The sequence below is a fragment of the Rhinichthys klamathensis genome, unplaced genomic scaffold (assembly GCF_029890125.1).
Source record: "Rhinichthys klamathensis goyatoka isolate OS25496 unplaced genomic scaffold, OSU_Roscu_1.1 h1tg000042l_1, whole genome shotgun sequence".
NCBI classification, from domain to species: domain Eukaryota; kingdom Metazoa; phylum Chordata; class Actinopteri; order Cypriniformes; family Leuciscidae; genus Rhinichthys; species Rhinichthys klamathensis.
The window spans coordinates 3,096,595-3,118,504 of record NW_026606589.1 but is presented as its reverse complement, the minus strand read 5'-3'; the positions used below and the strand labels follow the sequence as shown (position 1 = coordinate 3,118,504).

Sequence of the window (21,910 nt, the reverse complement as noted above, 5' to 3'; positions counted from 1 at the left end):
CACCAGATACTGACTGGTTTTCAGACCCTCTCGAATCCATCCCCCAGCATGTTTTAGAGTGGCCTTTTATTGTGGCCAGCCTAAGGCACACCTGTGCAATAATCATGCTGTCTAATCAGCATCTTGATATGCCACACCTGTGAGGTGGATGGATTATCTTGGCAAAGGAGAAGTGCTCACTAACACAGATTTAGACCGATTTGTGAACAATATTTGAGAGAAATATGCCATTGGTGTACATAGAAAAAGTCTTAGATATTTGAGTTCAGCTCATGAAAAATGGGGGCAAAAACAAGTGTTCCATTTATAATTTTGTTCAGTGTATATAAATGGAATATAATATAAATAAGAGCTTTGAAAAAAAATATGAATAAAATATTAATCAATATTTTAATAGTAATTAATAAATAATACAAAAATCACACAAAAGACAAACATAAAGGCTGTTGCTGCATTTCAATCAATTTGTAAAATCTGAATTTCCAACTTCCTACGAGGAAAAGAGCAGTGGAATAGCACTTGAAGTCAGACAGCATTCCCATTTTGTTTGTTTACATGTCATATCGGTAAATTGTGTGGCAAAAGGCTTGATTTGTGTATTTGTGTTGGCTGTCTGTCTCTCACAGTTCTTTTTAACTTGCTCTGTCTGTGTCTCAGAGCCCAGTGTCAATGCAGCTTTAGTGCAGGACAGACTAAACCATGAAGCGGAGGAGTTGGAACGGAGGCTCAGTCTGCTGTCTCACAGCACAGGTAACTGTCTCCTGTGCCCACTTTTGTCTCACATTGGACCCCCAAACCCACATCCAAAATGTCACTCTGGTGAACCTCAATCTGGAGGATTTACGTAAAGCTTCAGTTATCTGTAGAAGTTATCATGTTTGGATGATGGCATCAGATCTTTCCTTTTTGAAAAAGAAGTTCACATTAGCATATTTTTAAAAAGAGTACTTACTGAAATAATATACTTTCAAAGAATATAGTTAAGTATAAACTGAATGCAATTTACTGAATTTTTAGAAACGACTGCATGAAAATGTTTAAATTTAGTTTAAATAGTTTAAATTTATATTAGATGCAATAAGCTGGTTTTTAGAGTGTGTAAGTAGGACTTAAGTACATTTTTATTATGTAATTTCATAATTGCTTATATTGTCTTTGAAATATGGATAAATGTACTGCCAAAGCATTTATGATAAACTAAAAAATATTTAACGTAATTTATGTCATGTATTAAATATATTTGCAATTTAGTACATTTATGTATTGTAATATCAAATAACATATACCATTATACAGTTAACATTATAATAAGTATTTTACATGTGCTTTAGTAGGTTAGTCAACTCATCAAAATAAGTGTCTCTTTAAGTACACTTCAGTGGCATTTTATTTCATTAATTTTATATCATCTGCATGGACAGATGTTTAAAAATATACATTTAGAACTCAAAGTAGCCTACAAGTGCATATTTATTGCAAATAAGTTCACTTCTTTTAGGTATCTGTGAAGAGAGAAGGAAATATTTGTGCAGTCAGGATGAATCATTTTGCTCTCTCCTTTGTCCTGAAAGCTTCCAGCTCCCGGTTCGGCTCTTTGATGACAGGAGATGACTGCAGCATATCTGGTTCATCTGACACCTCGGACACAGATTGCAGCATTAGCGGTCGCCCTGCGCCGTGGACCGATCTGGTTCTGCCCAGCTCTGCAGAAACGCCTCACCCGCAAGCATCTCAGGTCGAGGAGAAACTCTCCGCTGGACTCCAGGTCCCGACTGATCCCGTTCGCTCAAGGAAGCTAAAAGAAACCGGCCGACAGAACTCATCCGACAGCGGCATTGCGACGGGAAGCCACTCGTCTTACACGGGAAGCTTCTCTTCCTACAGTGGCAGTCTGGATGCTGCCGGTCCGGAGGAGGAATACGGCACACCGTTCAACCTGCCACCACCTGCTATCCCAGAGAAACACCTGTGCACGTGCAAACATGAGTACCAGATTCCCTCTTCGCTACGATACCTTTATGACTCTCCCCGCAGGCTGCTGGAGATCACGAGAGCTCCAGAGGACAACAGAGACAGTAGCAGATCTCAAAATGAGACTGGACTTTTAGAGCCATTTGTCCAGAAACAGTCTGAAGAAAGTTCAGAATCTCCCGGCCAATCAGATTCTGGCTCAGCTCTGATTCATTCTCTGGAGCTTGGTAAAAGGGAGGAGTCAAAGACAAAGGAAGGCTTAATAAAAGAGGAGGAGTCTCAGGGATTTTTTTGTAATAAAAGCTGCTGTGATTGTGCAAAATGTTCACTTCCTCCTGCCGGGTCTAAATCGCTCTTCACTACCTGCCCCATCTGCAGAGGACTCAAGGTACACACACTACTCAGGGTTATTATAAGTTTAAAACTAAAGCGAAAAATAATTGTAATAAATTAAACTGAAATAAAATGAAATAAATCTAAATCTAAATTAAAAATCTTATTATATTTTGGTTTGTTGCCTCATTTTAAGCTAGTAACTAGTTGCTCATTTTAATTTAGCTTAACTTGATCTACTAAAATAACTAAAACAGAAAAAAACCCATTAATATATAGACATAAAAAAACTAGTGCTGTCAAACGATTAAAATATTTAATCGCGATTAATCACATTAATGTCATAGTTAACTCGCAATTAATCGCACATATTTATCTATTCTAAATGTCTCTTGATTTTTTTTTTTTGTCCCATTATTTTTTCTCATTTTAATGCTCTTATCAACATGGAAAAGTGGATTCGGCTTGCTTTGTGCAAATGTTTTTTTATTGAAAACAACATTGACAATACTGTGTTCAATTTCACACTAACATTCTCACTTGGAGCAAATAATCTCTCACATAATGTAACACTGTCGTGTCCATCAATAAAAGGTTGAAAGAAATACTGACGAGGTCCTGATATTGACGAGGGGGCGGAGAATTCGAATCAGCTGTGTGTGTGTGCTTGGCCATCAAGTGGTATTCAGACTGGATGTGCTGCGATGATGATAGCTCAGTTCACAACAACAAAACTCACAGATCACTTTGGTCTCGTCAATGGAACCATTTGGCAACTTTTTAAAAGTAAACTTTCCATTCAGACTCTTATTGGCATCCATTTAGGCGTCTCGCGCTCGTCATCCACTCAAAACGTAACGTTAACCAACTATTTGGCCGGCTCGCAAGCCCAAACAAATTGTTTAATGCACAGATAGCCGTGGATTATCCTGCTTATACCATGGTCATTTGCCAACATTGAAAACTTAAAGCTGTTGTTGATGTCTGTACTGCAATATTTAACCGGAAGAGTAAAAAATGGCGGTTATTTCCATTAGTTACAGCTCCTTAGATCTAGCATTCTGCACACTTTGAATCAGACACATTTATTTGAATGAATGAATTATAGCATTTATTTTAATTAATTATCGAGAGAGAGACAGAGAGATGCGTATGTGCTATTTTATTATTAAAAGTCACGGGGCAGCGTTGATAACAAGTTTCTCTGCTCCTGAATGTTTCTGTTTGCACAGTGCGATCTCCGAGTGACGTAATGCGTGTGTGTGCTTCCATGTGTTCCATCGTTAGAAACAGTTTTATTGCACACCTTTCAGCCAATCAGAATCGAGTATTTAGACAGACAATTGCATAATACAGGCCTACAAATAAGCACAGCAAACATTTGTGAAAAAGCACAATTACACCCCCCCCCCCAAAGAGTGTAGCCCTATATTATGGAAGCCACATATATCACAATTACCTTTTTTATTTATTTATTATTTTTTATTCTGTGGCAGGAATAAGCTTCCATACTATACTGTAGTGTTGGGAAGCGACACCCTCTGGTGTACTGCAGTAAGAACAGACTCCATCCACTGCATCCAGTTAAGTTCTTTGTGGCATTGATTATGGTGTTATGTAATGTTAATTGATTTGCTCTGTGTGTTTGTTAAACAGGGCACATTTCTTCCTCATCCTGGAGGGACTCTACTGCCCACTGTGCCAAGTAAGACTCCTGCAGCCAGTATATCTCTTTACAACCTCTCCCTCATCCTGCATATCCCATAGTGAAATACGTGAAGGATTTAAGAGTCTCCATTAGAAAAAGAAGTACACTTTAACATGCTTATAAAAAGACTACTTATTATGGAAAGAATATAATTAAGTGTGAACATAATGATATGTTTTAGGGCATTAAATTGCATGTTAATTTATAGTAAATGAAATTAGATGAACTTTAGAGTGTTTTTGACCCACTTTAGTTGGACTTAAGTACATCTTTATATGTAGTTTTGGTAATAACTTCTATTTTCTTTTAAATATAGTTAGTGTACTGCCGAATTTACTGACAAGCATTTATGATATACTAAAATATACTTTAATGTATATACACTATAATATATATATATATATATATATATATATATATATATATATATATATATATATATATACACTATGTAAGTTAAATATATTTGCAATTATACACTTGTAACGATAAAGTTGCAATTTAGTGCATTTAAAATATATTAACTTTAACCCTTTAGGCGCCAGAGGTTTTTTCCTAAAACGTTCGATTTTGACATCTTAATTTCAAAAGGCTATATCTTAAAAGTGATAAAAGATAGAGACTTTCTGTAAATTAGAGAAATATTAAGGATGACCCAAAGTTTATGTAGGGATTACATTTTTCCATCCAATTTGCATATTATGACGTCATATGGTGGCGGCAATCTTGGATTATAGAATTTTCATGAAAAGTCACATGTTTTAATGATAAAATGCAGCACTTCTTTCCCCCCAAAATGTCCATCACCTTCTGTATGTTATATTGCACAATATTGAATGCTCAGGTATATAGTAAGTAGTAAACAAACTGTAAATCATTACTAATAAATGGTAGAAACAAACCGAATGCATGTAGCGGTTGCCTTTTGCTGTAGAGATTTTCCATTTACTACATACAGTAGACACTCTGATTCCATGTATGGGGCAAATATATTTTATTCATATGACATACAAACACAAGTAGACAAGACCTGTTTAGTTCAAACGCTCACTCGCCACGGCAAGGCACAGATCATGAGTGAGATGATACGAGCAGCGCGGCCAGATCTGTGCACAGCTCAGACTACTGTCATCGCGACTCCTCACCCTGCCTCCACGTCGCCTCCTAACTGTCCTATGAATACTTCGACCTCGTCTAACATACCCAGTGGTATTAGATAAAGTCTCCACCACAATACTGTCGCCGCGATTGCGGAGAGGCTCTGATAACATGGCTCACTCGCACACTAGCTCCGCTTTTGATCGCACTGATTCAATGCGCTCTAACTCGAACATTTTGGATAGAAACATGATGTTTTTTTGATTCGGGGATGAAGTGTGACATGTCTGCCATCCAGTGGTGGGGAGGTCGAACGAAATTTGACACCCAATTTGACAAAATCGGCCGTTTTATTCAGTGCCGCGTCTTGTCGAGTAAACTCGACCGTGGCGCCTAGAGGGTTAAATATAATATATCCCCTGTCATTGACGAAAGGAGGGCTTGCACAGTTAGTGATGAACATATTCATACTTGTGAACCCGGTCAGGCTAACCAGCATAAGAGAGAAAAGAACCTCAACGGGCATAGGCCTGGAGTTAGATGGCCAAGAGCTTGTGAGAAAAACTGCATGGGACACGGTAAACACAGATATGCTTTGCATTGGAAAGATTAACTGGTACAGTTGAAAAGAAGCTGGATAAATTTGGGGACATCATTTACGCATATGGAAGTGAGAGGTTTGGTTTGGAAAAAAGGAAGGAAAAAGTACAAACTACTACTGGAATGTCTAGACGGCAGCAGAAAATTGAAGGGTTAGTTAGAGAAAGGAGACAGCTGAGGAAGCAATGGAAAAGAGCAGAACAAAGTCAGAAGGAGGGACTCAATCTCTTACAAAGGGCCATAAAAGATAAGCTGGCAACATTACGCAGAGGATGTCAATTCCATCAGACATACCACCTATCAACCCAACAGAATACCAAATGGAGGTATGTGCACCTAAGTGGAAAGAGGTAGAGCAGGCTGTGAGAAAGGCAAGGGCTTCATCATCTCCAGGGCCTAATGGTGTTCCGTACAGAGTGTACAAGAGTGCTCCAGGAGTTCTGCGAATTCTGTGGAAATTGATAAAAGTGGCATGGGAAAAACAGGTTGTACCTAGAGCATGGCGCAGAGCAGGTGGAGTCTTTATACCTAAAGAAAAAGATGCTACAAGCATCAGTCAGTTTCGTCCTATTTCACTATTAAACGTTGAGGGTAAGATTGTCTTTAGCATTATTGCCCAGAGATTGTCCACCTACCTGTTAAAGAATGGCTTCATTGACACCTCAGTTCAAAAAGCGGGCATTCCAGGGTTCTCAGGATGCTTAGAACACATCAATGTTATCTGGCAACGAATTCAGTCAGCTAAAAAGGAGAGGAAGGAGCTCCATGTGACATTCCTGGATTTGGCTAATGCATATGGTTCAGTGCCACATGAGCTTCTTTGGGTAGCATTTGATTTTTTCAGAGTACCAATGTCAATAACAAATTTAGTGAAAGCCTATTTTGGAGATTTGCAATTCAGTTTCTCAACTCCAAAATTCAGCACTGCATGGCAATGCCTAGAGGTTGGAATAATGGCAGGATGCACCATTTCTCCACTGGCTTTTACCATGGCAATGGAAGTAATCATTAGGGCATGAAGATGGGTAGTAGGAGGAGAGCGCTTGGCTTCTGGGATGCGACTACCACCAATCAGAGCATACATGGATGACATGACAACCATGACTACAACAGTAGCCTGCACTAATCGGTTATTGAGGAAGTTAACAGATAATATTGAATGGGCACAAATGCAATTTAAGCCCTCTAAATCAAGGAGCATCTCGATAGTTAAAGGAAAGGTAGTAGATAAAATATTCTTCATTAATGGTGAGGCAATACCAACAGTTTCTGAGAAGCCAGTGAAGAGTCTTGGGAGATGGTACGATGGGGATCTAAAGGACACAGTTCGGGTGGGAGAAGTTAGACGACAAGCAGTGGAAGGGTTGAAGAGCATAAACAGCTTTGCTCTACCTGGCAAACTAAAACTCTGGTGCTTTCAGTTTGGTCTACTGCCGAGGTTGCTGTGGCCACTGACCGTGTACGACGTTTCTTTGACAACAGTGGATAAGCTGGAAGCGTTGATAAGTTCATACATCAGGAAATGGTTGGGAGTTCCACGCTGCCTCAGCAGAGTGGGACTTTATAGTAAAGGAATATTGCAGCTGCCAGTCTCTGCTTTAACCGAGGAGTTTAAGTGTGCCAAGGTCAGACTGGAAATGACCTTAGTAGAGTCACGCGACAAATGTGTAAGGGAGGCAGCACCTGTGTTAAAAATTGGTAGAAAGTGGTCAGCAAAGAAATCTGTTGTAGAGGCAAAGGCTGCCCTTCAAATTGGGGATATCGTGGGACAGGTACAGCATGGAAGAGGGGGTTTTGGGCTCAGTTTAGCTCCTCCTTATATGGCACAAAGCAGGCCCAGCTCAAAGGAGGAAGCTGGTAGTCAACGAGGTGCGAAAGCAGGAGGAGAGGATGAGGTGTATAAAGGCCATTTCCCAGGCCAAGCAGGGAGAGTGGATGAGATGGGAGAGTGTGGAACAACGCAAGATGGGCTGGCAAGACCTTTGGTCAATGGAAGAGAGTAGGATCAGTTTCCTTATTAGGTCAACATATGATGTTCTTCCATCACCGCAGAACCTAAACCTCTGGGTTGGAGAGGATCCCTCTTGTCCTTTGTGTTCATCACCTGCCACATTAAGGCACATTTTGACAGGATGTAAGGTGGCTCTTAGCCAGGGTCGGTTTACTTGGCGCCATGACCAAGTACTGCGATGTTTGGCTTTAGCATTGGAAGGCAAGTGTAGTATGACCAATAAGTTGCCGCCTGTTCTAGCAAAACATTACACGCAGAAGACAATATTCCTCCGCCCAGGCGAGCAACCACCAAGAAAAGGTGTTAACACCAATTCTTGCCCAGGACAACTGGAAGCTGCTGGGGACTGGAAGATGCTGGCTGATCTTGATCAACGGCTTATTTTTCCACCTGAGATTGCCACCACTAACCTACGACCAGATATTGTTTTGTGGTCTGGATCAGCACGCATTGTTCAACTGATAGAGTTAACAGTGCATGGGAGGATGCTGTAGATGAAGCATATGAGAGGAAGAAACTGCGGTATGCTCATCTGGCCACTGAAGCAGAACAGCGAGGATGGAGAGTCCAGGTTTATCCAGTGGAAGTGGGTTGTCGAGGTTTTGTGGCACACTCTACAACCTGGTTCCTCAGAGACGTCGGATTCAGCGGCCAAGAGTTGCGTCGCACAGTAAAGAACTTATCTGAAGCAGCAGAAAGGAGCAGCAACTGGCTGTGGTTGAGACGGAAAGATTCTAGCTGGCTGTGTACAGGCCGCCCCTCTACGGTTTCGTAGAATTCTTGAAAACTTGAAGAGTCTGTTGGTTTATTTGTATACGTTCCTGTGTATATTGCGTGAATGACGGGTGGTTGGGCAGATATTGTGTTTTGCGGTAGGTGGTATGCCATACGGAACCGTTGCCACTGAAACTGCATATTAACGCACCAGTGGGGCTCGACAGACTTAGTCAAACGGGTTGGCGCGTATGGTTGGGTTGCGGAGAGATTGTGAGATTGTGGTTAGGTCTCAGCAGCAGGAGGGATGTAGAGGTCAGTAAGCTGGGCAGAGTTGAGTGGGGGACGGAGGGGGGTGACTCTGGGACGCCAGAGTCACTGTCGAGCCCTCTTGAGGTGTCGTGGGCTAGTCGACGAAACACTGAGGACGGAAGGTGCCCACTTGAAGACCCTAGAGATGTCCCCTACTCGGCCCAATCCAGACGGTTGTCGTGCTGGTCCTGTAGTTGCAGCCGTCGCGTTTGCTGACGCGCCAAGTACACTGCAGCCGTTAACGCCGGACAGAAGGGGAGTCACACCACCATATGGAAAGAAGCGTAAATGGATGGAGAAGCATAGTTTACTGTAAAGCTACGTCTTAGTTTTGCTTATCTTGGCGAAAGCCGAGTACAAATCAGCATGAAGTTTTAACATCTACTCTCGTGTAATGGAAATCAAATTTTTGTATCCATCAACACACTACAGTTAAAATTATAATCAAGTATATTACATGTACTTTAGTATGTTACTCAACACATCAAAATAAGTGTACTTCTTTAAAACATGACAGAAGATTATTAAAGCAATGATTTAAAATGGATGTTAAAGTAAACTTTATTTGACATAAAAACAATTTTAAATGTTAAAAAACAGTCATAAAAGTGTTCTCTCTTTAAGTACACTTAAGTGGCCTTTTATTTCATTAATATTCTATTATCTGTAGTATTTTAAGATTTGAAGTGCACATTCAATACAATTAAGTGCACTTCTTTTTCACAAGGGTCTGGAAACCTCACGTATTCATTAAGTAATACACAGCGCATTTTGAGATTTATATGTGAGGAAAGTACAGACACACTCTCAAAGCAACAGGTGTTACTTCAGCAGGTGAATATTCAGCCACTCCCACTGGACCAGCCACCAATCAGGAGCCAGTGGAGATCAGCGAGTTATCTTTGACCAATCAGGATCCATGGAAGCCCTTATCTAAACATTCACAGACCAATGAGGAGGAGCGATCTGAGGGATACATCTCCTGTCTGTCTGATCTCCTGGCACACTACAATCCTGCTGGGAAATCAGTCAGTAGCAGCGTTTATGAGGCAATGTCATCATCCAGACGCCCCGTTTACACAGTACACACTGTCCTCTATGAGAACTGCCTCCAGTGCAGGAAAGGAGAGGGAAACTGCCGGCTGCTTAGACTCACGCCTCCATCCAGACTCTCAATTTTTGTCCAGGATCAGAGCAGAGAACTGAGTAGAAACAATTCGAACATCCCGGAGTCGGTCTGCTCTTCCATCGAGTATCCCAGTAGGCCAGTGTCTCTGCAACGAATACCTGAAGAAGGTAAGAGAACGTCGACCCCAAACCTCTCACACTGGACTTTGTCTCATCTCTAACCCAACTCTTTTTGACGACTCAATCTTCTCTTCCTCACTCCAGAAGTCTCTGTCTAATCATATTAATAATTAGCTTTACTCTTCCGCAAAACCCATCTATATTGTTGTTTTCCATTCGTCGACTTTGAGGATTTGAATGGGTGAAGAAGCTCAAGGACTTGAAAGCGAGTTCGATACAAGGTTGATGTCGGAGATGCATGTGTCAACATAAGTTATTTCTGACTTCTGAGCTAAAATGGGATTTAAAACAAGACACAGGATTCATCCAATGTAACATTTTTGTTCATTTTCAAAACTTACATTTCAACAAAATATAACATTAGAGAACAAAAACACTTAAAAAAAAAAACACTGGAAGAGAGAGCAAGCATCAAGCCATTTCAGAAAACTATCGCATTTCTTTCCATAAAAAGAAACTTACTTAGTTACTTTTCTTACCTCTAAGTAGTTACTTTTTTATTGTAATGCAATACTTTTAATAGTAACTTTTCCCAACAATGGTATTTATCCATCATACAAATAAAGACATCATCTAGCTCCTTATTGTCAGAAACATCATAGTGAAAAAGAAATGCTCTAACAGGATAGGATACTGACAGTTAAACATGACAAACTGACTAAATATGTATTACAAGGGTAATAATGATGAATCATTTTTAAATGTACTTCTTTTATTTTATTATTAAACATGAAATTATTAAGCACTGTCCAATTACCTTTCGTGTTGAGTGCTAACCATCTGTCATTAATTTTAATAATTGAATTGTTACTAGCAGTGATTAATTTATCAAAAATTAATTTGTACATTTAGGATCCAAAATACTAACCCCTTGTAAATGGTTGAGGGAGATTCCAACTCATATTGTAGTGTATTTTGTAAGATTTCACCAAGAGCAACAAATTGGAAGGAATATGTGTTAGATAAATATAATCTATATGATGTACCTATGTAACTCATAGTCTGTCACTGTCTAAAAGAACTTCACTGTAGAATCTCTCAGAGCTGATATGTGTGATTAAGATGGTAATAAAGTTGAACCAAGATCAATAATGTGCTAATGTGTATTTGGGATGCATTTATATCTAAACGTTTGGGAAATACTAATTAAATATTACATTTATATTAAGGCCAGTATGATGGCCGATATTATAAATCAATATGCTTTGACTGTTTTTTTAAAATTACATTCATCATTCAAGGCCCGAAACATATTTTATGCAAATGTGTTAATGCAAGCACTTCATAATAATTCATAATTTCACAAGGAGCACTAGATATGTTCCTCTACACTTGTGAAAAAGAAGTACTCATGTGCCCTTGTGGTGTACTTTATCATAAAACTTTTTTTAAACTGCACTTGCAGATAATGTAATGTTAATGAAATAAAAGGCCACTTATGTGTACCTAAAGAGAGAACACTTTCATCACTGCTTTTAAACACACTTAAGTACACTTTTAAAAAGTGCACTTTGTAATAATGTCAAACTAAAAGGTTTACTTTAAAGTACATTTTTTAAATTATTGTTTTAAATATCTTTTGTCATGCTTTAAAGTGCTTTTTATTTCATCTAATTTCCATTTTAAACAATACATTTACATTTAATTGCAGTTAACATGCATTAAAATAATTTGCAACCTCTGTGAACTGAATGTAAAGTATATTATTTTCATAAGTACTTTTTTAAAGTATGCTAAAGTGTACTTGTTTCTGCAAGCAAGTTGAATAATAAAACATCCAACATGAGCATTTGAAAATTACTTGCCCCTACACTAGTTTACTTTTATTATTTATTTTTTACAATCGCTAACACACATTTCTCAATACTTAGGTCACCTTTTAAAAACTCTTTACGCTGAGCACAAAAAAAAAAAAAAAAACTCAAGTTAAAAATCGAACATAATACAAAAATTAATAAGACAGAATTTTGCTAAATTTCTACCGTAATACCATATTGAAATATAATCTGACTCGAAAAATCAATCAAATACTATCAAAACAATTAGATGTAGCTGAACACCTACACAAGTGTTAGTCTTTCAATTTCATTACCATCTATACAAAGGGGGAAAACTTAGGAATAATGTTGTACTATCTGTAATATAAACATGGACTGTAACATACTGCAGTGAATTATAAGCAGTAGAGAGTGATAGTATTTAATTTTTAGACCAGAATGTATTTCAATATTACTGCAGAAATGTGACAAATTGCTGTCTTATTCGATTTTGTATTATGTTAGGTTTTGAACTTAAATTTAACAGTTTTGAAAGAGAATGCAAACGTGCAAATTGGCCTGTAGGTATATAGAGATTTAGTGGTGGTAGATTTTTAAGTGAGACGTTTTTTTTTGTCATTTGAAAGATGTAGTCATTGAATGCATTTTGTGCCAAAGCAATAATAAATAATCCACAGTTTAGTGCACATAAACTGCTGTTGTGATCACTGTTTGGAGAGTTCTGAAAAAGTAACCTAAGTATTGAGAATTGTGTTCTAGCGATTATTAATAAAAAAAAAGTGTAGTGCTTTAATGTTATTGTGTTTCTTCTTTGGTGGCATGAAACTAAGCATGTGTACGTAATCAGACCTGCACTCTTCTCTTTTTTTGCGCACCTTCGGACCAAAATCTACAGTGTATAATTCTTCATGCAAATCAGCCATGAAAACACAATTTAAAGAAGACAAAACATATCCTTGTCACTCATACTGTATATTCTGACCTTGTGCTATGATTATATTGTGCAGATAACAAAGAGAGAATCTGGGGAGAAAAAGGAAGAACAGATCCTGCCTATGAAATTATGGATGGTCGAACAACAGAGAGGAGCCCAGAGGTGAAGATATTCCTTTTGAATTACATTTGATAGAAGTATGCAAAAATACAAAAGCAACTCAACACAGTGCAATTAACACAGCTGTGCTCGATTAACCCTTTAATGCACAAAAGATTTTTAAAAGAGTGTTGTCTTTTTTATAAGGGCCAAGGACTGCAGATGCTAGGTCAGATTTTCTTGAGACCAGTGTTGTTATTGTCAACTAAAACCAAAACTATTAAAAGTCACAGTTAACACAAAGCTGAAAAAAATTAAATATAAATATTAGATGAAAAATGGATGAACTGAAATAAAATAATAAGTTAATAATATAAGTCTAAGTTGAAGTTGTCATGAGTATGTTAGTTTCATTGTGTTTTGGTTTGGTTCTCATCTGTTCTTGTTTGCCTGGTTTCCCAATCCTTGATTGTTTCTATGGTTACTGATTATGTTTCACACCTGTCTCTAGTTTTGTTGATTAGCCTCCTTGTTTATTTAACCTCTTAGTTCCCTTTGTTCAGTGTTTGGTTCAGTGATCTCCTGCGTGTTACCTTTTGGATTTATTATTAAAGACTGTTTGTTGGTACTCATGCGCTCTTTACAGCCACAGCCTGACAGAAAACCGAACATGGATGTAACGACTAGACCGATCAAACACACCATTGTTACACTTAATCTTCACAACTCCTCACCCAGAGTTAAAAGAATATTCAAACATTCGCTCACATTTAATGATCCACAGATATCATTAAAACCTTTTCATTTATGGAGTCAGATGAAATAACGAGAAAATACATATGAGAAAATGTATTGCATTTAATCAAAAATACTTTGCCACGAGAAAAGACAGTAACACATAAAGACCTTCCGTGCTGGTCGGGTGACGGACTTTGGGCCGATCGAGCACGAGTTTACTCATGCACAAAGTTCAAAACAAGAAGGGTAGCCTTTAGGGGTGTAACGGTTCACAAAATTCACGTTTCGGTTCGAGACGATACAGTGGTGTCACGGTTCGGTACATTTTCGATACAGCAAAAAGAAAGAAATGCCAGAGAAATTTCCTATTTATTAAAAGAAAAAATATTTTTAAATAAGTTTGAGTTTTCCTACATCTTGAAACTTTCAGGTTTATAAATGGGGGTAATCTTTGAAGGATGAACAAATAATGTTTTGGTCATCACATTAAAAATAACATTTAAATATAGGCCTATATTTATATATATAATATTTAGATAATATTTGAGTTTTGAAGTGCTGGAAAAAGATGTGTTAAGTACTTGAAAGCATTTCACTATTCCAGCCAAACTTCCATGGTTACAGTTAGTGTTACTACATTAAATCCATGGTGAATGTTGCTGATCTGTGGACTTAAAGCCTATAACTAGATCATTCACGGCACAATGTTTCTCCTGGTTTCCACGTCAGCGCTGTTTGATCTAATAGAGATCTATGGTTTATAACGGAGAAATTTGATTGCTTCTCACTAGATCTCGCAGCGATATTATTACTTCAGTGGCGAATTCAAATGTTTTCTTCACTGGATCTCTTAGCACTGTGTAGTAACAGTGTCGCTTGATCAAGATCGGCTCGCGCTGCACAGATGTTGCTGGTCCGAACTGATAACCGGTCCGTGAAGCACAATATAATGAGTAGCGCAGTTTCGTCCCGCTTTCATTACGTTTGCCATTTGATGTTGCGCAACGTTGTGGCCGTCGCGCCAGCGCGGATTTTATCGGCATGAAAAATGGTCCAAGGAATCGTTCGGTTTGAATGCGTACCGAACCGGAAGCCTCGTACCGAAACGGTTCAATACGAATACATGTACCGTTACACCCCTAGTAGCCTTATGAAAAAAGAAAACACGAATATCGCGGTTGCTGCGGTTACTTGCATTCCTCTGCTTGTCAGTGGCACGGTACTACAATATTGCGGTTATCACGACAACCCTACTACTAGTTAAGGCAGCCCTATCTAAGTGCTGTCTGCTATCAAAATATTCCTCGTTTAATGACTCCACCTTCTCATAGAATGCAGTGTGTTTTTGTAATATTTATCAGAGTATAAATGGACACCAACTGCCAGCTTACTCCAATCATGCAAATGATTTATCTTTTGAAACAAATTAACTTTCCCGCTTGAGAATTGCACCTTTCTCCTTGGTCAAGCCAAAACTCAAGTTGGTCAAGCCAAAACTCAAGTTCCCTCCGCACACTCGCTGGCTTCTGCTACTGATTGCTGTTCACGTGAAACCTCATCCGGCCTTGCCTCAACACACATCAAGCCATGTGTACCTTCCTCGACCATAATAGAGTCAACTAACTCCACAAGTTCACCATTGCTTCTTCATTCAACTCGGAAGAAATCGATTACAACTTCAGCACCATCGGACCAAACTATCAAGACTTTCTCCTCGTATATTCGGGCACTCTTAAACAGCTAAGGCAAATGCAAGTATCGTATGATATACTAAATCGCTGTTTAGCTAAAGTTGTGAACCCCTTTGTTAACAAAGTAGCTTTGTAGTAAGGCACTGTTAAGTAAGGTTCTTCTTAACAGGTTAAATGACTCTTCTCATAGCTAGATTTACCTGCTATTTCTGCCACTGAGGATAAGCTGTGCCAGTCCTCGGTACTGTTGTATGAGGAATTATAAGAGTTAAATCCCCAAAGCCTCACGTCACTGATGGTTCCGCCCAGCTCCAAGTCTCCTTCATCGCTGATGGTCTCACCAGGACTATCTATCCCGCCTCCTCTACATAAGCCAGCCAGTCCTCCGGCCCCGCCTCTGCTGGCTCCCTTAAATTCCTTGGCTCCTCCTCTTTTGGCTCCACTCTGCTGCGTGGATCAGCCTCGGGTCTTCTGGTTTCCAGTTCCACCTTGGCAAGTAGATCCCTTGGGCCACCGAGCCCTTAACTTCACCTCAGCCCATCAACCAGTCGGCTCCACATGGGACCCTCGTCCTTACGGCTCCAAGGGCTCCCTCGTCACTCCGGTTTCGCCTTGGTCAGTCATCACTCTACTTAGGCCACGGACTTCCGAGACTTTGGCTGCATTTCGTCCCTCGACCCATTCGGCTCAGTCAGGCTCCGCCTTCGCTCTGGCTCCACCTTGGTCCTTGGTCCCACTGCCGCCCCTCAATCCTCCAGCTTTCTGGCTTCACCTCAGCTGCTCTACCTCACCACTGCTACACCTTGTCCTCCAGGACCTACAGTGTCGCTCCGTTTATGTCTCCTCGGCTCTGCCTAGGTCTCCAACTCTCCTGGCTCCACCACTGGTGGTCGGATCTCTGACTCCACTCTGGCTCCTCCTACCATCGGTTCCACTGTGGGCATTCATGGCTGTGCTCTGGGTCATCAGAACACCTACAGTACCTCCATTGTCTCCTCCATGGTGATTTCCTCTGTCCTCTTCCCCTCCTTGCTCACATCCCTCTCCAGCTCTACATCCTCCTCCAGAGCCCCCACCCATAATTGACTGTATTTATGTAAATACTCAGAAAGACTGACATTTTGACATATTTTTTGTGTGTATTTGACAATTTAGGCACACCTGAAACCCCAAGTATACTTTGCTCACCCATATACATTCCACTCTGTCTCGCAGCAGTCACACAGAAAGCTGGTGAGGATCAGTCTCTTTAGCAGTTACGTTTTGAAGTTTCACGCTTTTAATAACTCTTTTTAAAATAAAGCATGTCCTGCAGGAGACAGCCATGTTACATGATTTGACTGATTTGGATGTTAAGTTTAGGCTTTTAAGGAGGGGCAAAAGCACACCAATTATCATTTTATCCTTATTATCACGTTTTCAAAATTGTTGGAAGTCCAAATCAAAACAGAAACTAAAAAATGTGATTCACCGCACAGCCCTACTGCTGTTGAGTTGTTTTTCAAATGGGTCCCCATGCATGAAAGAAAGACACATGATAAAGACACGTGATATAATATGGCCAGTCAGCACAGCTATCAAGTAGGCAGTCATTGCAGTATTTTAACATTATTACGAGTACATAAAAGATCACAATCTCTACGATTCGCTTGAAAAGTAGATCGTGGACGTCTTCAAGATCGATCACAATTTAAAATCGTCAGATCGCCTACCCCTAGTCACAAGTAGGCTATGTTCGTTTTTTTGTGTTTTGATTTGGTCTTACTTTGATTTGGTCTCCTGCGTCTTACCTTTTGGATTTAATATTAAAGACTGTTTGTTGGTCTTCATCATTGTGCACTCATCACAGCCACATGGTCTAATGTCAATAGTAATTAGCATTTTTTTTTAAATACCCTATATTTAATCTATTTTCATTGCATGCAATGAAAAAAGAAACAATGATATTTTTTCCTTCATTTAATGACTTGTGCATCAAAGGTTTAAGCGATACAACTGAATACATAAATACAACTGAATGCCACATGCAACAGTGTGTTATTAGCAGGCAATCACCTGAAAACTGCATTTGTAAAGGATGGCTGAACCTGTATAGACAAGTTACAGATTAAACTGGTGTGGACATGTTACTTTTAAACAGGAACCGGGACTAATGAAGGTGTGTTTTTCCATGGATGAACATCTTACTCTTTCTCTCTCTTTCTGTGACAGTTGGAGAAGGGGAGCAGGTTTGAGATCATAGACAGCTGTGCTGCTTCTCAAAGGGTTTCTCATCATCTCACTGAAGGTGAACTCACTTTGCCTGAGGTCTGTGGTGTTTTCTGTAGATATGTGTGTTTGTGTTTGTGTTTTTGATGTGGGTCTGATCTGTGCGTTTCAGGTGGAGTGTTTGCGTTTGCAGTGGACGGATCAGTGATGACAGACAGGCTCAGAGGAGACGCAGTAACATACGTGAATATTCCCACCAGCCCCATGTCCAAAAAACAGCTGCATTACATGGAACTAGAGTTGCAGGAGTCCAGCACGACCATCAGAGGTGCAAAACAAGCAAATAATAATTACTAATGTATACACATCAACACCATATATAGATATAGTATACGGAAGCTTGTTGCCGCCACAGAAAAAAACAAAACAAAGGTCATTTTGATGTTTGACTTTTTTTTCCTGGGAGGAAGTGGCGGGCACAGAAGGCAGTAAAGCGGGCTGAAGTGAGGCTGAGACATGGCATGTTGGTAGGCTCTTTGGCAGCTGGACGAGACGGGTTTGGTAGGAGAGGTGGAAGAGGAACGTCAGAGTAGGACAGTGGCTATGTGCAAGCAGGGAGCTTGGACTAATTGGGACCATACAACTGCATGTAAGATCACCTGGGCAGAACTTTGGAAGACAGAACCAGCTAGACTCAAGTTTCTGATCCAGTCAGTGTACGATGTCCTTCCAAGCCCAGCCAACTTGCATTGCTGTGGTTTAGCCCACTGTGCCTGGCAAGAGGTTCCTTAGAGCACATCTTGAGCTGCTGCCCGAAAGCCTTGGGAGAGTGGAGGTACAGGTGGTGCAATGACCAGGTGCTAAGGGCAGTAGCTGACACCATCTGCATTGCAATCCAATAGAGAAAACATCAGCTCCCAGTAAGGCACAACATCACCTTTATCAGGGTGGGAGAGAAACATCAGGTGGCTGCTAGCCTCGGCTCATGATTGGCTGCTGGAGGTTGACCTAGGTAAGCAGCTGAAGTTTCCAGAAAACATTGCAAGGATGACACTCAGCCCAGATTTGGTCTTAACATCTGACTGTTCCAAGCAAGTGGTCATGTTGAAACTTACTATGCCTTGGGAAGGCCGGATAGAGGAGGCCCATGAGCTCAAGAAGGCCAAGTATCTCGAATTGGCAGAGGAAGGTTATGTAGAAGGCATGGGTGGAGGGCCCGCTGAAGGGGCTTTGCAGGACAGTCTTTACATTGGACACTCAGTCTTCTTGGTATAAGAGGGTTGCAGGAAAGAACAGCCACCAAGAACATCACAGAAGCTGTGGAAAAAGCATCAAGGTGGCTGTGGATCAAGAGGGGTGTTCTATGGGGTAGTGCGCTACTTGGACACAAGCCGGGGACTGATCACACCCTGCTGGGCCGCCCAGGCCAGGGTGTCTGATGATCTAAGACCCGAAACGACCTATGACCCTGGGTTTATCACTGATGATGTGTCTAAGTTGAACCATTGGGTGTTTCAGAATCAGAATCCATAAACTTGCAATTGCAATTGCAAAAAAAGAATTTTTTTTATTTTTTATACTGTGGCAGACACAAGCTTCCATAATATTAATTATTCATTATTAAGTTAAACAAACAGAGCACCTGCTTTCAAGTCATTCACAGTCACATTCAAGATACAGCCCATCTGACAAAAACAGATTTTACTCTTTTTAAAGCAAAACAGCCTGAAGCTCAAATACAATAATAAATGTCACTCACTACAAACATCTGAAAATATCAATTTCACTAAATACAGTGTATTTATATTTATATATGGCTATTGTAGTTATTCAAAATATTTATCTATGTATGTGTTTTTTGCTAATATATATATTTTTAATTAAATATATTATAATGAATTATGTAATTTATTCCTGTGATGAAAAGCTGAATTTTCAGCATCTTTACTCCAGCATTCAGTGTCACATGATCCTTCAGAAATCCTTCTTCTAATATGCTGATTTGCTGCTCAAGAAACATTTCTTATTATTATCAATGTTGAAAACAGTTGTGCTGCTTGATACTTTTGTGAAAACCGTGATCATTTTTTTCAGGATTCTTTGATGAATAGAAAGTTCAAAAGAACAGCATTTATTTAAAACAGAAATATTTTGTTACATAAATGTTTTTACTGTCACATTTGATCAATTGTATAAGCCTTTCTGAATAAATATTTATTTGTATAAGTAATATTTTAAAAGTAATAAATTCAACTTTTTCAGGCCAACATCAACATCTGTCTTGTTCTGGTTCTGTTCAGGGAAAAGCTCCAGTAAATACGCTCAGATTGACATCGCAGCGACCGAGGCGGCTCACAGAGCAGGTACCCAGCATGCATTGGGGCGAGAGGAAGGGCTTCAGAGACTGGAGCAGCAGAGGAGAAGACGAGGACTGAAAGAGGACTGAACTGAGAGACACTTCATCTGGAGAGTTCATGATCGTCTCTTGCTCTAGACAAACTGACCAAAACACTACATTTATGTGATGACAGTAAAACACAAAAAAATAGTGTGTCTACAGAAGTTTCCACTCATTTTCTCATATAGTCGACTGTGGATTTCACTATGTAGTGAATAGTGAGTGAGTGTGCAGTGTTAATCAAAGCATAAACACAAGTGTTTTAAATGCAGTAATGTATACAGCTCACACACACAGACACTGCTTAGATGAACATGTTAAACACGCATCGAGTGTACAGTAAGCCGTAAATACATGGATTGATAAAATATCTGCATTCTCATGTTAGATGAATATGTGCAATGCACAGAACCAAAAATGCATTTTTATTTATTTGTTTTTTTATTAATTTATTTAGTTTTAAAATGCTGAATATTACTTTCTAGTTGCATTTGTATTAAATATGCTGCATTTACTTTTTAGTCTTTTTATTAACCTAAATTAAAGTCGTGTCATGTGAAGACAATAATTTTTAAATTAAACTACTGTTTTTGTATCTTAGATTAATTTTGGAACCAGAAAATCATGCATTGCAGGTGTTCAGTGTCCTCTGTAGATCACATGCTGTATTTTCTCATAGTTTCAGCACTGAAGGAAGTGAACACAGTTTGAACTGTGATATATGAAAAACATATAATGCTGCTGCTATATTAATCAAAGTGTTTGTGACAATAATGCTAATAATAATCGTTTGTATATACAGGTGTAAAATAAAATAAAAAACGAATTTTCAGTAGCCCTACTGTTTCTTATTATTGGAAACTTTAGTCTAATTTTTATCTGGAGACGCAGTTATATTGTCTCGCCGCCAGAGGACAGCGTGAGGCTTTAGAAACGGCTGTAAATTTAAGGGAATAAACCTGATATGAAAACACATTGTAAAGCTGGTGGAAAATAGAAACATCTATTATTATAGAATCATCTCCTCGTGTTCCTGGTGATTATCTTCAAGAGAAAGAAGGAACACTGGAGTTTGGCGAGGATTTCTAAACGTAGGCCTAGATGACCAACAAAGGAGGGTGTTTTAAAGAAATTAAAGGATTCAGAAAATAGTTCAACATCCCAGCTGTTCTAAGGACGTTTTGATAGATAGGTTTCTAAGGTCGTTTTGATATTCCATTAAGTTATAGAAACTTTATTTTCTGAATGGTCTCTGGACGTTCAGAACGTCCAGTTTTTATTTATTTAAATGTTTTAAAAACGTCCCATGAACGATTTGTGCTGACGTTGTGAGGACGTTATTAAAGACCATAAACGTTACTGGAAGAACGTTTAGCTGTGAAAGCATTGCCAGAACTTTCTGAGAATGTTGCCTTTTAGCGGGTAATTGGATGGCATTGATTTGCACTGACAGAAATAAAAAGGCACACTGCATTTAAAGTTTTAAATCTACACTGCAAGCAACATGATATAGGTGACCTCACTGGGATTCTGGGGCCGGATTCACGAAAATCTTAAGAAAGAAGTTAAGAAAAGTCTTAAGATAAACTAAGAAGTTTGTAAGAATGTTCCTAAGTACAATTCTGGAAAAAATATTAAGTTCTCAAATATTGTCCTTAAGAAAATGAAAGGCTTTGGTGTTATTTGATTGAAAGGCGGTGGCCTATTGCTGAAGACTCGATGAATGAAAAACACATATAGTCCATGTAAGCTGCCTGTAGATTACCGTAGTTATATTAATACGCGCTCATACTGTCCTCGCGACTGGCTTTACGGGAGTTAATCACTCAGCGCTGTGATTTTACTGCATCTTGTCAAGTTCAAATATTTTAAAAGAGCCTATCTCAAGGTGCAGCGGTCTTTCCCATTCATTTGCTCCGTAGGCTATTTTGTTGCGCTCCCACTATGCGTCCTGTATGTGCGCTGCCTGCAGAGATGCTGCGTCTCCCCATCAGCTCCAGGGCTGCGTC

The 21,910-nt window shown here is 39.4% G+C and overlaps 1 protein-coding gene across 3 annotated transcripts in view; it reads left to right on the top strand.

The window, feature by feature from the left end:
* The window catches only part of dok7a (docking protein 7a), a 47,780-nt gene extending 27,820 nt beyond the window's left edge, over positions 1 to 19,960 (top strand). The window contains exons 6-13 of one of the 3 annotated variants that reach the window (XM_056247078.1): positions 658 to 750; positions 1,572 to 2,359; positions 3,961 to 4,009; positions 9,582 to 10,043; positions 12,841 to 12,929; positions 17,507 to 17,582; positions 17,676 to 17,831; positions 19,804 to 19,960. In XM_056247078.1, the coding sequence (XP_056103053.1) occupies positions 658 to 750; positions 1,572 to 2,359; positions 3,961 to 4,009; positions 9,582 to 10,043; positions 12,841 to 12,929; positions 17,507 to 17,582; positions 17,676 to 17,831; positions 19,804 to 19,949 (1,859 nt within the window). In that variant the 3' untranslated portion in view covers positions 19,950 to 19,960. Of the gene's footprint in view, positions 1 to 657; positions 751 to 1,571; positions 2,360 to 3,960; positions 4,010 to 9,578; positions 10,044 to 12,840; positions 12,930 to 17,506; positions 17,583 to 17,675; positions 17,832 to 19,803 lie in introns of all 3 variants that reach the window. The other 2 variants (XM_056247077.1, XM_056247079.1) reach the window with 2 other exon arrangements.
* The last annotated feature ends 1,950 nt before the right edge of the window (positions 19,961 to 21,910 follow it).